Below are 17,800 nucleotides of genomic sequence, written 5' to 3' on the forward strand. Positions count from 1 at the left end.
AAAACACTGTAATGGAAACATCTCACAGCCATGGGGCTCATACTGCAGTACACACACACACACACACACACACACACTGAACTCTGTCTCTCTCCTCAGATATATATACACACATATTCTTTCTTACACACTCTCAGACAGACATTACACACATGCACACTCTCTCTCTCCCTCTCTCTCTCAACCACACACACACACACACACACAATTACTCACACAAACACGTTACTCAAATTACACATGTACACACACACACACATGCACACACAAATAATACACAAATTGCATGCGCATACACACAGACACACACACACACACACACACACACACACACACACACAATTGCTCACACAAACACGTTACTCAAATTACACATGTACACACACACACACACACACACACATTACACACTCACACATGCACACACAAATAATACACAAATTGCATGCACACACACGCGCACACACACACACACACACACACACACACACACACACACACACACACACACACACACACACACACACACAATTGCTCACACAAACACGTTACTCAAATTACACATGTACACACACACACACACACACACACACACACACACACACACACACACACACACACACACACACACACACACACTCAGACATGCACCAAGACACACATAAATGCACACTCTCTCTCTCGCCCACAGACACACACTCTTACACATAAATGCACACACTCAGACACACACACACACACACACACACACACACACACACACACACACACACACACACACACACACAAACACACACACATTACACACTCACACATGCACACACAAATAATACACAAATTGCATGCGCACACACACACACACACAGACACACACACACAGACACACACACAATTGCTCACACAAACACGTTACTCAAATTACACGTGTACACACACACACACACACACACACACACACACACACACACACACACACACACATTACACATGCACACACAAATAATACACAAATTGCATGCACACACACACACACACACACACACAATTGCTCACACAAACACGTTACTCAAATTACACATGTACACACACACACACACACTCAGACATGTACCAAGACACACACATAAATGCACACTCTCTCTCTCTCGCCAACAGACACACACTCTTATACATAAATGCACACACTCAGACACAAAAACACACACTGGATGTTGGGGTGTTTATTTAGGCTAAGTGCAAAAGGCACACCTCGTTGGAATAAGCTAGTTGTGTGATTCCCGCCCATCACCGTTTGATTGGCAGAGACAACTTAACTAAAGAGAGCGGCAAACAGTAGCGTGAGTGGCGGACAGTAGCTCATAACGCACATGGCAACATGTTTTGACGCGATCAATCATGAATCCGGTTCGAATCCAGCGTCTGATGAACACGTTCTTCTTTTTTCCCCCCACTACATATCAGATTTTGCCTACTCTTGATCATGAGGAAGACAAGTAGGAATAAGTGCGTATATTATGGAGGACTTGGATTCATAGAACTGGATTGGAGAGGTGTTATCCAAATCATGTGCATTATAAGTTTATAGAAGTTATACATTAAAATACCCTTAAATATACATTTTTAGTACTGCTTTAGTGTACTTGAACAAGTATATTAAAATGTATTAATTTCCACTAGCTGTATTAGTATTTTTTTTTTCAAAGTGTGTGTTAAATGCTTTAAAATACTTTAGATCTTTGTAGACTAGAAATTCATGTATACAATACAATACATTATGGATTAAATTTATTTAAAAATATAATATTACTCTTATTTTTTATTCAACTACAGGGGTGCGGCCAGGTAGGGGGCCTACAAGACAAAAATTTCCACTATTATCCACTATAACTTTCCACTATCGCGCCTTAAGCAAGCGAGCCAGGGCGGGCCAAGGCCAGTCACGTTTCCACTGTCACTTCCGGGGCCTAATCGAGCCAAAGCGGGGCTTTCTCAGGGCCAGCAGCCGGCCTTTTTCGGCCCGCCGAATACCTTGGGCCAAAGAGGGCCAGCTGGGGTTTGGGGGTGAAGGGAAAGGAGAGGCGGACACTAGTTTTCCGATCGCACACGAGTACATGTGCCAAACAATAAATAAATAAGGGAAAGAAAACATCTAGCCTTATAGCCGGGGGTCTTTTTGCATATGATCGCCCTTATGTTTCCCTTTTAAATGTAAGGCTGTTGCATAAAATAATAAAATAATAAAGTTTTAATTTATAAGTGACTTTTCTTTGCTGCGTCCTCCTTGATGTTTCAATAACGCATATAAATCTTTACACCATATTAAAGGCACAGCAGACAGTAAAGGTTTTCAGGAGTTTATGTCAAGTTTAAAATGTGTGTTTGTGCGCGTTTAGATGCCTGTATGTGTGTGTGTGAGACTGAGCAAAAGAGCGCACCCTTCACAGCTCTGTTGATGCTGCGTTATTATATTGGATATAATAAAATCACATTAAATAAATGAACCAATATAAATTAAACAAAAACTAAACCAATGTATATACAATACATAAATCAAACCATTTTAAACAGTTTAAACTTCCATTTTTCAAAAGCCTCTCTGAAAAAAAGATTTGAGATATTTTCTAAGTACAATAAACACCGGAGAAGGTTTTAAAATATTATTTATTAAGTATTTGGATACGATGATATTAATCAATTCGTGCAAAAAGAGCATTTTTTGGGTGAGTGAAAGCAGAAACTAGGCTACATTTTTTCTGTCCTGTGCAGCGCTGCTTTATAAACGCATCAGGGAAAACGGCAAACACGAGATGTGTTCTGTGTCCTCAAACAAGTGTTTGTTTTTACATGACGTCGTAAAAGTTTAAAATGAAATTTTTAATACAAAATAGAATTAAAAATTAATAGAGAATAGCTGCTGAGCGCAACGAAATATAGGCTATATTTTTTTACTTGCTCTTATGTGCTGAAACATTTAACACTTTACTTAAAGGTTCAGGACACCCCGGAGAACTTTTTTTTTTTATATTAACAGTGTGTTGATCATCAGTTAAGACAATGTTAGCACCTGTCAGCTGTAATTGTGGGGAAAACTGGATAATTTTGAGCTTTTGTCAGCTCATTTCAGCTTACGGGTTTAAAATGATTTTTGGGGCGGGATCAAAATCAGCGACGTAGTGCAGAACTGCAAGTGCAATGATGACGCGTCAGTTTCTCATTATTATTCTTAGTTTCTCATTAGTTTTCTTATCCTATGAGAAGAGCCGGCTGCTTAATTATTCATGAGACCTGCCAGTGTCAAGCCTGAGCTGTGAGACACAGACTGACAGTATTTAGCCGTTCATGAAGGCTCATATGCGTTTGTTTCCATCATCCACGAGGTTTGTTGTATGTTTTCCCCCGCGATCTTGTCAGGGCCGATCATACAGCAAAGCTGTGTGTGTGTGTGCTACTAGCATTTTTGTCGGGAGAGCAGCACGAGAATTAGAGAATGGTGGACGCTGTCTTTTATCGGGAGTTCGTTCACATTCAGACACATCACTGTGCTGCTGTGTTTGCCTAAATCCTCCAGATTACCAGCAGGGTTAATGGTTAAAATAGACTGGTCAGGAGACCTGCTGCACTGAGTCTGCTGGATACGGGGATTAAGGGAGAAGTCCTCATAGTGTTTACATGAACACTTATCTTTATAATGATATAAATTGTGGTTGTCTGTATATGAAATTACAAATAACAAATGTAGCAGGGCATTAAATCACTGTTCATTTCTTTGCATTTTAACTTTGTAAACTATAAACTCATGCGTCTTCTCTTTGTGTCTCATTTTGTGAGCTAACTGACAACAGCAGTTATTCGCTCCCCTTCTCCCCTGCTGGCCACGCCCACTCCTGCCCGATGCTCGCGGAGCTCCACGCCCATTAATCATGCAGTTGATTAATCAATCAGTAGACTTTAACCGAAAGAGGGGGGTGTCATGGCCCTTTAAGATCACAGAATAATATGCAACATTCTTAAATAAAGGGGAATCACCTATTAAGTGTCATAAAGCCTACAAGGAAAAATGTATGTTTCAGGTCTCTCTGGAGCATTTGGGCTGAATGTTTGACAGTGTCTATCTAAATGAGGATGTTATAAAATACATTTTCTAGTTATTACCAGAGAATTTCTGCGGTTTTATATTATGGATGGTGCGCTCCCAGGGCCGGAGCAAGCTGAACTGCCGCTCCAGGCAAAGGACGGTCACGCCGCCCTCAACCCTAAAGTGAAAATCGCCCTCTCTATTCTGCCGCCCTAGACGCGGATATAACTGAGGGTGCGGGTGGTGAGGGTTGTGTCGCGGACGCCGCCCTCTCTATTCTGCTGCCCTAGACGCGGATATAACTGAGGGCGTGGGTGGTGAGGGTAGTGTCGCGGACGCCGCCCTCTCTATTCTGCCGTCCTAGACGCGGATATAACTGAGGGCGCGGGCGGTGAGAGTAGTGTCGACGACACCGCCCTCTCTATTCTGCCATCCTAGATGCGGATATAACTGGGGGCGCGGGTGGTGAGGGTAGTGTCGTGGACGCCGTCCTCTCTATTCTGCCATCCTAGATGCGGATATAACTGAGGGCGCGGGTGGTGAGGGTAGGGTCGTGGACGCCGTCCTCTCTATTCTGCCATCCTAGACGCGGATATAACTGAGGGCGCGGGCGGTGAGGGTAGTGTCGTGGACGCCGCCCTCTCTATTCTGCCTTCCTAGACGCGAATAAAACTGAGAGCGTGGGTGGTGAGGGTAGTGTCGTGGACGCCGCCCTCTCTATTCTGCCGTCCTAGACGCGGATAAAACTGAGGGCGCGGGTGGTGAGGGTACTGTCGTGGACGCCGCCCTCTCTATTCTGCCGTCCTAGACGCGGATAAAACTGAGGGCGCGGGTGGTGAGGGTAGTGTCGTGGACACCGCCCTCTCTATTCTGCCGTCTTAGACGCGGATATAACTGAGGGCGCGGGCGGTGAGAGTAGTGTCGTGGACGCCGCCCTCGCTATTCTGCTGTCCTAGAAGCGGATATAACTGAGGGCGCGGGTGGTGAGGGTAGTGTCGTGGACGCCGCCCTCGCTATTCTGCTGTCCTAGAAGCGGATATAACTGAGGGTGCGGGTGGTGAGGGTAGTGTCGTGGATGCCGACCTCTCTATTCTGCCGTCCTAGACGAGGATATAACTGAGGGCGCGGGTGGTGAGGGTAGTGTCGTGGACACCACCCTCTCTATTCTGCCGTCCTAGACGAGGATATAACTGAGGGCGCGGGTGGTGAGAGTAGTGTCGTGGACGCCGCCCTCGCTATTCTGCCATCCTGGACGAGCATATAACTGAGGGCGCGGGTGGTGAGGGTAGTGTCGTGGATGCCGACCTCTCTATTCTGCCGTCCTAGACGAGGATATAACTGAGGGCGCGGGTGGTGAGGGTAGTGTCGTGGACACCACCCTCTCTATTCTGCCGTCCTAGACGAGGATATAACTGAGGGCGCGGGTGGTGAGAGTAGTGTCGTGGACACCACCCTCTCTATTCTGCCGTCCTAGACGAGGATATAACTGAGGGCGCGGGTGGTGAGGGTAGTGTCGTGGATGCCGACCTCTCTATTCTGCCGTCCTAGACGAGGATATAACTGAGGGCGCGGGTGGTGAGGGTAGTGTCGTGGATGCCGACCTCTCTATTCTGCCGTCCTAGACGAGGATATAACTGAGGGGGCGAGAGGTGAGGGTAGTGTCGTGGACGTCGCTCTGTCTATTCTGCCATCCTGGACGAGCATATAACTGAGGGCGCGGGTGGTAAGGGTAGTGTCGCTGACGCCACCCTAGGAGCGGATATAACTGAGGGCGCGAGAGGTGAGGGTAGTGTCAGGGATTTAGGCAATAGGTTGCCTCTATAGACGCGCTGGCCTTGTGCGCTCCCTGCGCTGGCAAGACCACTCTATGTTTGATGCCAACAGTGAGTCGGCGAGTAAATGAATATGATGAATAAAATACACAGGCCTGTACTGTACAGTAACGTGTCATTTGTTTGTTTCAGTTGTCATTATTTTAATAATTTCGTGATGATGCGGTGTGCTTTATCTGCCTGATTCCCGCTGAAGTGGGCCGGTTGTGTAAAGTTTGATTCAGGGGACGTTCTGGGGCGGGGTTTGTGTGACGGGCTGGGAAAAAAAATGTACATTTAAAGTTTTACAGGGAAGAAAAATATTTGTTTTACAACTATTGGTTTTGTTTTATTTTACAATAAAAACTTAATAATAAAATAAAGTTAATTTTGTTTAATTACTTTTTTTAAAATAAAAAAATACTACAAAAAGTAGTGTTAAGAGAACCGTTAAAGTATAAACCGATAAGTGGTATCGATAAAAGTAGTAATACCGTTAAAACCTTAACGATACCCATCACTAGTCAGTACACTGCTTCAATCTTTCACGCTTGTACCTAAACCAGTTGTTGTGTAAACCTCAGATACTGTTGGTTGGTTTGCTGTTGGTTCTGCACCTTTTTACCAACCAAATTTGTTGACATTATTATAATGACACAGATCACTCTGCCTGTTCATGCCTGCGGGACAAGTGATTGACTGGTGGTCATTTGTGTGTAACTTTATTTATTTATGATTTGTTTATGGGTAAAACAAAGACCATGCGGGTCAGGTAGTTGAAATGGCAGACTACAAATAATTAAATCGTTATGAATTAATGAATTATTCATAAATAATTAATTCACCGCTGCCATCGTCCATCGCGATGTTTCACATTACACATCTTACAATCCCAAATTGTTCGACATCGCCCAACCCTAGCTGCAATCCATCACTGGGAAACACCCATACACTCTCATTCACACACTCATACGCTACGGACAATTTTAGCTCACCCAATTCCCCTATAGCGCATGCGTTTGGACTGTGGGAGAAACTGGAGCACCTGGAGGAAACCCACGGCAAAACGGGGAGAACATGCAAACTCCACACAGAAACACCAACTGACCCAGCCGAGGTCACAGCAAGACCTTCTTTCTGTGAGGCCCCAGCATTACCCACTGCACCGCCCTATAACTGTAGCATTGAGGTGATTTTCAGCAATATTACTCCAGTTTTCGGTCTCTCGTGATCCCTCGAGAAATCAGAATAATCAATATAAACACACATTATACAGAGTTTACAGTTGTGTAATGATGATCAGTCAAGTCTGGGATTTCTGCTGCAGTTCTTCAGTTTGATATTATTATGAGAGAGACCCGTGTGTGTGTGTGTGTGTGTGTGTGTGTGTGTGTGTGTGTGTGTGTGTGTGTGTGTGTGTGTGTGTGTGTGTGTGTGTCGAGTGTTTGTGGTCGAAAGAGATAAAATTAGGAGGTAAATAATGGAGCACATCCTTATTCCTCAGTCTATATTAGCTGATCAGCTGCGATATACAGTACAGAGAGACACATACACACACACACACACACAACACACACACTCTCTCTCTTTCTCGAAATGTGCACACACAGTGTTTCTATATCTCTTTCTTTCTGACACACATACAAATCCACAAATACACTTACCAATACAATAGACACACACACACACTCTCAAAGAAACACAGCACACAAAAACCCTCTCAGACATACTTTACACACACTCTTTCTCTTTCTTACACTCATATACACACACACACACACATTCAGCCACACACACTAAAACATGCACACATACACTCTGAGACAAGCAAACATGGACACACACAGACACACTCACACACACACACACACACACACACACACAAACAAACTCTTTCAAAGACACTTTGACTCACACATGCACGCACAAACACAAACTCGCGCACACACAAACAAGCGCACACACACACGCACCCACACACACACACAAACTTTTTCAGAGACACTCTGACACACACATACACGCACACACACAAGTGCACGCACACACACACACACACACACACACACTCACATGCATGCACACACACACACACACACAAATGCGCGCGCGCACACAAACACACACACACACAAACAAACTCTTTCAGAGACACTCAGACACACACATACACAAACACAGACACATACGCACACACATGCACGCACACATGCGTGCACACACACACATGCACGCACAGACACAGAAACAAAAGAGACACTCTGACACACACATACACGCACACACACAAACGCACACACACATGCACGCACACACACGCATACGCGCACACACACACTCACACACAGATAACGGAGCAGCTGATCAGTTTGCCTCAGTAAGTTATCCATTGATTCATGCAGGACTCGTCTACGCAACTAAAAGTACACACTGCACAGTAGACAGTAGCACAGTTTGAACACACACACACACATGCACGCACACACACAATCATACACTGTTCTTGTAAATGAGGTTAATCAATTCTTTCAGCAGTCAAACACATGGTAATGAGCGGTTTTACAGTGACCGAACGACACAATGTCCCCTTGTGTGTGTGTGTGGGTATATAAACGTCTCGCTGATTGGAGATCAGTTCATCTGAGCCAAAGACCAAAGCAAACCCTCTAATTATGAAGACAGTGAAAGTGAGTGTACAAATGTCCCAATCTTTGCATCACATCAAGCAACATCATCTTCCACCATTGACCAATCAGCAGTGCCGAAAGTGTACAGGCGCAATCCTATTGGCTGATTCTGACACTTGTCATGGTAACAGAGATCCAGAGCAACACGGCAACAGGGCAGAAAGAGTGAAGGGCAAAGTGGAGCTCAATGCCACATCGACAGCACACACTCAACACATACATAGACACACACACATCACACATGCAACACACACACACCACCAGTGAACACAAACTTTTCTGAGTGTAAGGATTATCCTTGTTTCACAACAAGCTGAAGAAATTGTTCTGCCAGAAATGAGAATTGGGTCATTATTAAACCTGTAGGAACACAAAAAGAGATATTTAACAGAATGTTCACACTGCTCTCTTGAATACACATGAATTGTGGTGTCGGGTTCTGTCATGTTTCTCTAGCATAAGAGGTGGGATGTAAAAACTGCCTTAACAACCATCCAGAACACCCTGGCAACCACTTATCAACTATGCAGAACACCTTAGAAATTTGTAGAAATGCTCTGACAAACACCCTGGCAACTAGTTACTATCAAAATAGACACTTAAGTACCCTAGCAACCATCCAGAATTCTCTGACAACCACCTAGCAACTATTCAGAACAACTACAAAACAACTAATTAGAACACCTCAGAAATGTAAAAGAGCACCCTAACAAGAAACAAGGTCGAAATTCCATAACAACCATCCAGAACACCCTGACAACCACTTATCAACTATCCAGAACACCTTAAAAACCAAAAAAAAGTGCCCTAGCAACCACACATAACAGCCTGGCAACCACTGAACAACTTATTAGAACATCTTAGAAATGTAAGAGAGCACCCTAGCAACAACCGAGAACACCCAAGAAAACATCCTAGAAACAAGGTCGAAATATCATACCAACAATCCAGAAAACCCTGACAACATCCTAGCAACTATTCAGAACACCTTACAAACCTAAAAAAGTGCCCTAACTACTCACATGTAACAGCCTGGCAACCCCCAACAACTAATTAGAACACCTTAGAAATGTAAAAGAGCACCCTAGCAACAACACATAAGAAAACTGCCTAGAAACAAGGTCAAAATACCATAACATACCATCTAGAACACCCTGGCATTCACCTATCAAACAGGACACATTAGAAAATTGTAGAAATGCTCTGGCAAGCTCTCAGAACACCCTGGCAACTAGTCACTATCAGATTAGACACTTATGTACCCTAGCAACCATCCAGAATGCTCTGACAGCAACCTAGAACTATTCAGAACATCTTACAGACCTAAAAAAGTGGCCTAGCAACCCCGCATAACAGCCTGGCAACCACCGAACAACTAAGTAGAACACCTTAGAAATGTAAAAGAGCACCCTAGCAACAACACCTAAGACAACTGCCTAGAAACAAGGTTGAAATACCGTAACAACCATCCAGAACACCCTGGCAACCACCTATCAACTATACAGGACAGATTATAAACATTGTTTAAATGCCCTAGCAACCAGTCAAAACAATGTTAGAAACTTAATTGCCCTAACAACCACCTAGCAACTATTGAAGGCACATTAAAAACATAAAACTCTCCCTAGCAACCATGCAGAACAGCCTGACAACCACTTTTTTATGACAGAACGCTTTAGAAGAATATAAGAGCACCCTATCACTCAGAATACCTTAGAAAACTGTCTAGAAACCTTGTAGCAACCAGCTAGCAACTACTTGGAGCAACTTAGATGAAAAAAAAGCACCCTAGCGACCAAAAACACCCCACAAAAAAAAAAAAAAACAACTGAAAAGTCCCACCTAACAATTATTCAGAATACCTTAATATAAAAAAAATTAAATGAAGCCTAGCATCCACACAGAACAACCCGACAACCACATAGCAATTTCTTAAAACACCTAAGAAACATAAAGAAGGACCCTAGCAACCACCCAGAAATATCCTGGCAACAATCCAAAGCTCACTGGTAAGCAGCCTGGAATAATTCAGACTTTGCTCTATCAAAGTGAATTCAGGATGAAATGGTGTGGCGTTATTTGAATGATGAGACACTGTAGATGTGTGTGTGTGTGTGTGTGTGTGTGTGTGTGCGTTCATGCTTTCAGACGGTCTCTCTCATTCTTCATCTGAGGTCAGCTGTGAGATCGGTGACCTTCACTCTTGGCACAGATGGAGCTTACAGCAGATTTGAGCCTCTCTGTAGGAAATCACTTGTTTTTGGCACAATATGTGTGTGTGTGTGTGTGTGTGCGTATGTGTGTGTGTGTGTGTGTGTTCACTGTCCTCTCCACAGCGTCTGTGAAGGCCTGAAGGTGTGTGTTTCTGCTCTTCAACATACAGTACTGTATCTGCTTGATTTGACCAATCACTTTAGAAATGTAAATACCCTAGCAACCATCCAGAATTCCTTAGCAACAACCTAGCAATTATTCAGAACACACTGAAAATGTAAAAAAAGTATCATAGCAACCACATAGAACTGCCTGACAACCACTTGGCAACTACTGAGAACACCTTAGAAACAAAAAGCATGTTAGAAACGACCCACAACACCTCAGAAAGCACTCAAATCTCCCTAAAAACATTGTAAAAATCTCCTCACTCAATCACGTTAAACGCAATGTCAATTATTCAGGACACCTTAGAAATATTGTAGAAAAGTTCTGGCAATCACACAGAACATCCTGGCATCCAGTCACAACCACACTACCTAACAATTATTCAGAATAGCTTGGAACCAAAATACCACCCCAGCAACAATGCAGAACAGCCTGACAAACTAAGTAGAACACCTTAAAAATATAAGAAGCACCCTAACAACCACCTAGAACACCCTGACAACCAGTCACAACCGCTTTAAAAAACAACCGAAATGCCCATAAAATTTAAAAAGCAGCCTAGCAACCACACAGAACAGCATGACAATCCCCTAGCAACTACTTATATAGAAAGCACCATAGCAACTACCTAGCAACTACTACTTACACCCTGGTAACTAGTCACAACCACTTTAGAAACTATGCGGAATACCCTCACAACTTTTCAGAACACCATAAACATTTAAAGAGCTCCTTAGCAACCACACAGAAAAGCCTGACAACCCCCTTGTAACTACATGGAACACCTTGGAAACACAAAATAGCACACTAGAAACCACCTAGAACCCCCTGGCAACCAGTCACAACCCATTTAAAAAATCTGGAATGCCCTGGAATTCACCTAGCAACTTTTAAGAACACAATAACATTTAAAAAGCAGCCTAGCAACCACACAGAACAGTCTGACAACCACCTAGAGCACTTTAAAAACATAAAAAGCACCATAGCAACCACCTAGAACACCCTGGCAACCAGTCACAGCCCCTTTAAAAAATCTGGAATGCCCTGGAAACCACCTAGCAACTTTTCAGAACACCATAACATTTAAAAAATAGCCTAGCAACCACACAGAATACCCTGACAACCACCTAGAGCACTTTAAAAACATAAAAAGTACCATAGCAACCACCTAGTACACCCTGGCAACCAGTCACAACCCCTTTAAAAAATCTGGAATGCCCTGGAAACCACCTAGCAACTTTTCAGAACACCATAAGATTTAAAAGGCAGCCTAGCAACCACACAGAACAGCCTGACAACCACCTGGAAACAATCTAGAGCACTTTAAAAACATAAAAAAACACCCTGGCAACCACATAGTACACCCTGGCAACCAGTGAAAATCACCTTAAAAGCACCCTGGTAACCAAACCACCCCACAATACTCCAGTGCATGCTAAATGCTGAAGGACTGAGGGATTTAGGGTGTTTTCTGGTGTGTTCAGGCTGGTGTTTCTGGAGCCTCAGCGAGTCAGTTGGACTGTAAGCGCATGCGGTTTCCTGTTCTTTGCACGTCGCTTTTTCATCTCCTTATTTCACACAAAAACATTTACTCATGCAATCACACAGAAAGAGACTCAGAAGCGCATTACTCATCTAAATGTAAAAAGACCACAAACACACACAAGGAGCATCAGAGGAAAATGAGACCCAAGAACATCGTTTAAACCTAAAATAAAAACTTCTTTGATTGCTCATAAAGTCCTGTAGACTGGATTTTAAGTAAACGCATGTGAGATTTACACTCTCTTCTGATCTCTGACATGTGAAATGATGATTATAATGTTCCGGATAAAGCAGAAAGAGCTGTTCTCTGCATTTATCTCAGTGTATTATGTAAAGGAAAAAAAGATTAATTCAAGCTGTGGTCTTCAGAACAATGACAGGAAATGTAGAATATAAGTGTTTGGCTGGTGGTCTCAGGCTTTCGGAGCCAGTGCTGCATTAAGGCTCGTTCAGAATCCTGCTTTATAAGTATATATAGTGAGGATTATTAGAACATGCTGAGGATTATCAGTAAAACCGGCACACACACATACAAATGCACATGCACAAACATGCATACTCACACACACACACACGTGCACACAAATATGCACAATCACATGCACACACACATGCACATATAAACACACAGACATGCATACTAACACAAACACCCAGAAAATTGCACATGCACACAGACATGAATACTCACACACACACACACACACACACACACACACATCGGGCAGCCACAGGACCACAACACCAGTGCTTCACCACACACCAGCTATAGGTGGAGTGGAGAGACAGTGATAGAGCCAATTCAGTGGATGGCGATGATAGGGAAACCATGCGGGTGAGGGCTGATGGAGGGAGTTTGGCACCGGGGTTACACCCCTACTCTTTAGCAGAAGTGCCATGGGATTATTAATGAGCACGGAGAGTCAGGAGCTCAGTTTAACATCTCATCTGAAAGACGGCGCTCACTGACAGTATAGTGTCCCCTTCACTACACTGGGGCATTAGGACTCACACGGACTGCAGGTTGAGCGCCTCCTGCTGGCCTCACTAACACCACTGCCAACAGCAGCCTAGTGTTCCCATGTGCTCTCCCATCCAGACACTGACCAGCCTCAGCCCTGCTCAGCTATAGTGAGGGACCACTCTTGGGCTGCAGGGTGATATGGCCGTGGTCATGCCATGGTTTTGTCTGTTCGGCGCACAATTGTGAAAAAATAATACATAGGTTAGTCTATGCTCCATTCAGCCAGTTTAGCTTCTGTCAGCTTTACGTTTTTGACTCTTTGGCCACATCTAGTGTCTGAATAATGCACAGGTTAGTGTATACTCCATCAGCTGTCTTCATGACTGTCAGTTTTGTGTTTAATTAAAGAATTCAACTTTAATTTAATTTTAAAAAAATCAACTTTTATGGCTCAGAAAAAAGTTTTGTGTCTAGTTGTTTTGTTTTGTGGCAAATGGCTGTGTAATAAGCTGGGTAAAGTACATTCAGACAGTTTTTTTATTCAAAGAATAAAGCCTTTAGTCCTATACAGCAGTGCTTGGCTTTATATTGGGTTGCTCATAAACCTGTCGGATTAAGGCCCAATCCCAGTTCTATTTTTGTACCTCTCTTCCCCTTGGCTCTTAAATCAGAGTGTGAAGGGGAAGGGATTCAAAGTTTACCCCTTAGAATTGGGACAGCACTACAGCACCTGCACTTTTATATTTCAAAGTGTTTTCATCACTAAACAAAGCAAAAGCACAGACCAGACTTACATTTAAGAGCGAGGGGCGGCCCCTGGTGGTTCGGCGGTATGGATTGCGCATAGGGAGGATCGGCTCTTAAATGTTTATTTACCTCTCTTCAGTGAAAGACTGAAAATATGGGAGAAATACGGGAAAATACCTTTACAGGATGATAGCGGGATAACGGTGGGATTCCGTTTCCTTTTCATTACAGGTGCCGTCACCCCTTCAAATGCAATCCTCAAAACGATCTATAGCGATGCGTGACTGTCAGCTGACGCACTCCATAGTAATAAATAGATGCTGTTTCCTAAACGGATTCTGTACTTATGATTTAAGGCGGAGCAAAAGTCTGGGTTGGGTGCGTGTTTAAACACATATACACATAACTATTAAAAATAATATCTAAAGATCTCGATCTTGGTGGGGTTTTCTTTTTTTTAAGCAACTAATTTTATCCTAAATGAGCATAAAAAGTCATTTAACCATTTATTTACATACATATCATATTTACAAGGGCATATCCCTTATTTTCACATCCCAATGTTGTCAGGTATGATCATATGGCATTGTAAGTTCTTCATATGAGATCAGACGATGGCGACTGCTGGAGTTATTCCAGTAGTGCTTTTTTTTTTTTGGTATTTATCATCAGGAAATCACTGAAGGCATATATTATGTTATCATAACGATATAATGAGGCAATAAGACCATAACTGTACTGTGTCATATTTAATTCAATTCAATTCAATTCAGCTTTATTTGTATAGCGCTTTTACAATGTAGATTGTGTCAAAGCAGCTTCACATAAATGGTCATAGTAACTGGAACAGTGTGGTTCAGGTTTTAGTGTTTAAGTTCAGTTCAGTTCAGTTTAGCTCAGTTCAGTGTGATTTAATCATTACTGAGAGTTCAAACACTGAAGAGTAAATTCATTGATGCGTAGCTCTACCAATCCTGAACCATGCGAGGCAGTGGCGACAGCGGAGAGGGAAAAAAACTTCACCTGATGGGAGTGAAGAAAAAAAACCTTGAGGGACCCAGACTCAGTTGGGCACGACCATTTTAATTTCGTCGCTGGCCAAAAGTCTTGTGCAGAGCTTCAGTCGCCGCGGTGGAGGCTGGAAGATGGCCTCAGTGAAGACTCGTCTGTATTCATCAATATAAACACACCAAAACAGCATTAACATTACAGCAGACACTGTAAAAACCTTTTGTTTTTTAAGGAAAAACTGACTTAATTTTGGCATATTATTTCTTAAAACAAGACTATATGTTTTGCTTGTCTAAAAAAATCTTTTTGATTTAGGAATGTTTAGGTTTTTGGACTGGAATCAAGACAAAAACTCTAAGTAAGAAAGCATTTTTGCAGTGCATGCCCCTTATCTCATGCATTTCTTGTGTTAATTTGTTTACTCAGGCCATCTCTACATTGTACTTGGATTATTCTAATGGTATATAAGGGCCTACACACACTATGCCATCCGTACCGTGCCCAGGCCCTTTCCCGGATCGTTTGAGAAGTGTGAGTTAGCTGAATCGGGCTCAAGCACGGTTCACTTGGCCGGCCCTGGCCTGGTTGGAAGAGGTGTGCCTGAGCGCGGATCACTTGGGCTTTGGCGCGGTACACTTGTGTGTGAGTGCAAAACGCGCCAAAGCCCGAAACTGAAAGCGAGACGTGACTTTTAAGGGACTGTTTCATATGGATTTATTAATCATTCTTACTGTTCAGTGAACGCAAACTGCCGTAGTTTATTAAAGACGCAAACCCCTCACTGCACCACAGCTGCATCTTCAGCAGACCTCCTCATTCCTGCAGCACGAGGGCTTTATGATTGTTTATGAGCGCCAAAAGTGGCGGATCTGTCCGGTGAAATATCTGACTGCGTGTCAACGCATCCCTAAGGACTGTTTGGCGAAATATTTGACTGCATGTCACTGCATAACAAACGACTGAAAGGATATAAAGAGAAATCTCCACTGTGCTGCTGGGTGAGAGCGTATGGCAAGCCGTTTTAGCATTTAAACCTTGTTCAGACTATCCATAAATATATTTAGAGATATCTCTAATTATATTTTGACTTGTCATAATTATAATTCGATTAGTCAGATTGGAGATATCTGCAAATATATTATGATAGACTAGTCATATTCCTCCATTGACTTCCATTGAAAAATATTTGCAGATATCTCTAAATAAGTTTTGACTAGTCACAATTGTAATTAGAGATATCTCCAAATGAATTTCGACTAGTCAAAAATCCAATTCAAGATATCTACAACTGTAATTCGACTATTAGTAAATTAATTAGAGATATCTTCAAATATATTTGTAAATATCTCTAAATATGACGAATTAAAGATATCTCTAAATGTATTATGACTAGTAAAAACTCAGTTAGAGATATCTCTAATTACAATTGTGACTAGTCAAAACTCATTTAGAGATATCTGCAAATGTTTTTCAATGGAAGTCAATGGAGGAATATGACTAGTCATAATATATTTGCAGATATGTCCAATCTGATTTCGTACTATTGTAATTGCAGATATCTCTAATTGTCATTCTGAGTAGTGGAATTATAATTATGACTAGTCAAAATATAATTAGAGATATCTCTAAATATATTTATGGAGTCAGAACAAAGATTTAAATGCTAAAAAGGCTTGCCATAGAGAGCGCTTCTCACTGAACAGCGCAGCAGCGATGACGTAAGCGTGCCGAGGCCCGATATGGTGTGAGCGCGGGCCGTCGGGGGAGACGGGAGGGGGGACAAGCGTGCTTTGGCCCGGTTCGAGGCAACTGTACCTAGTGTGAGTACGGCCTAAGTCTACAAGCAGATTAAACACATTCAATTTGATTATATAGGTTAACTTCGCACTTTAAAGAATAAAATATCCACTTCACCAATCAGAATCAAGCATCAATTGCTCATTTGCATAACAAGAAGTATATGCATATGGATGGAAGTCAATGGAGCGAAAAGTGTTGTGTGACTTAAGAGTCAAGGGCTTATTCTGTGGAAATAACCGTCTGGATGTACTTTATCCCTAACTTGTCATGCCTGACCAATCAGAATCAAGTATCTGAGACAGCTGTGTAATAATGTGTTATCTGTTGTGTTTCAGATCATGTCTCTGCTCTGGTCTGGTGCCCGATGCTCACCCGTCTGCATCCACTGAGAGTAATAATGCTGTCGGGCAGCTGGCGCAGAGGAACCATCATCCCGTCTGCGGGCACTTCGGGATCCGGATCCAGACTGGCCAGCACTGTGATCCTGGAGGCTCAGTATGATTACTCATACCGCGGCGCAGACGGACGCTTGGTCTCCATCCATGAGGGCGAGCGGTTCCTGCTGCTGAAGAAGACTAATGCAGACTGGTGGCAGGCGCGGAGGATTGGCATGGGCGCTAAGGTCAAACCCATATATGTGCCAGCGACGTATGTGATCGAGCTGCCCGTCAGCAGCTTCCGCACATCACTGCCCAACAGCCAATCAGCCTCCGAGCGCTTCCAGATGATCTCACGCGGATCCCTCATGCCCTGCATGCACACACACGGCTCAGGTACT

At 43.1% G+C, this 17,800-nt stretch overlaps 1 protein-coding gene across 6 annotated transcripts in view; it reads left to right on the forward strand.

Moving 5' to 3' along the window:
- Positions 1 to 17,800, forward strand: part of arhgap9 (Rho GTPase activating protein 9) — a 101,697-nt gene that overhangs the window by 4,669 nt on the left and 79,228 nt on the right. For all 6 annotated transcript variants that reach the window (XR_012408312.1, XR_012408313.1, XM_073954804.1 and 3 more), the window contains exon 2: positions 17,358 to 17,795. Coding sequence is in view for 4 of the 6 variants with exons in the window: in XM_073954804.1 (XP_073810905.1) it covers positions 17,387 to 17,795 (409 nt within the window). In the remaining 2 variants the exon portion in view is untranslated. The remainder of the gene's footprint in view (positions 1 to 17,357; positions 17,796 to 17,800) is intronic.

The sequence above is a fragment of the Danio rerio genome, chromosome 6 (assembly GCF_049306965.1).
Source record: "Danio rerio strain Tuebingen ecotype United States chromosome 6, GRCz12tu, whole genome shotgun sequence".
Taxonomy (NCBI): Eukaryota; Metazoa; Chordata; class Actinopteri; order Cypriniformes; family Danionidae; genus Danio; species Danio rerio.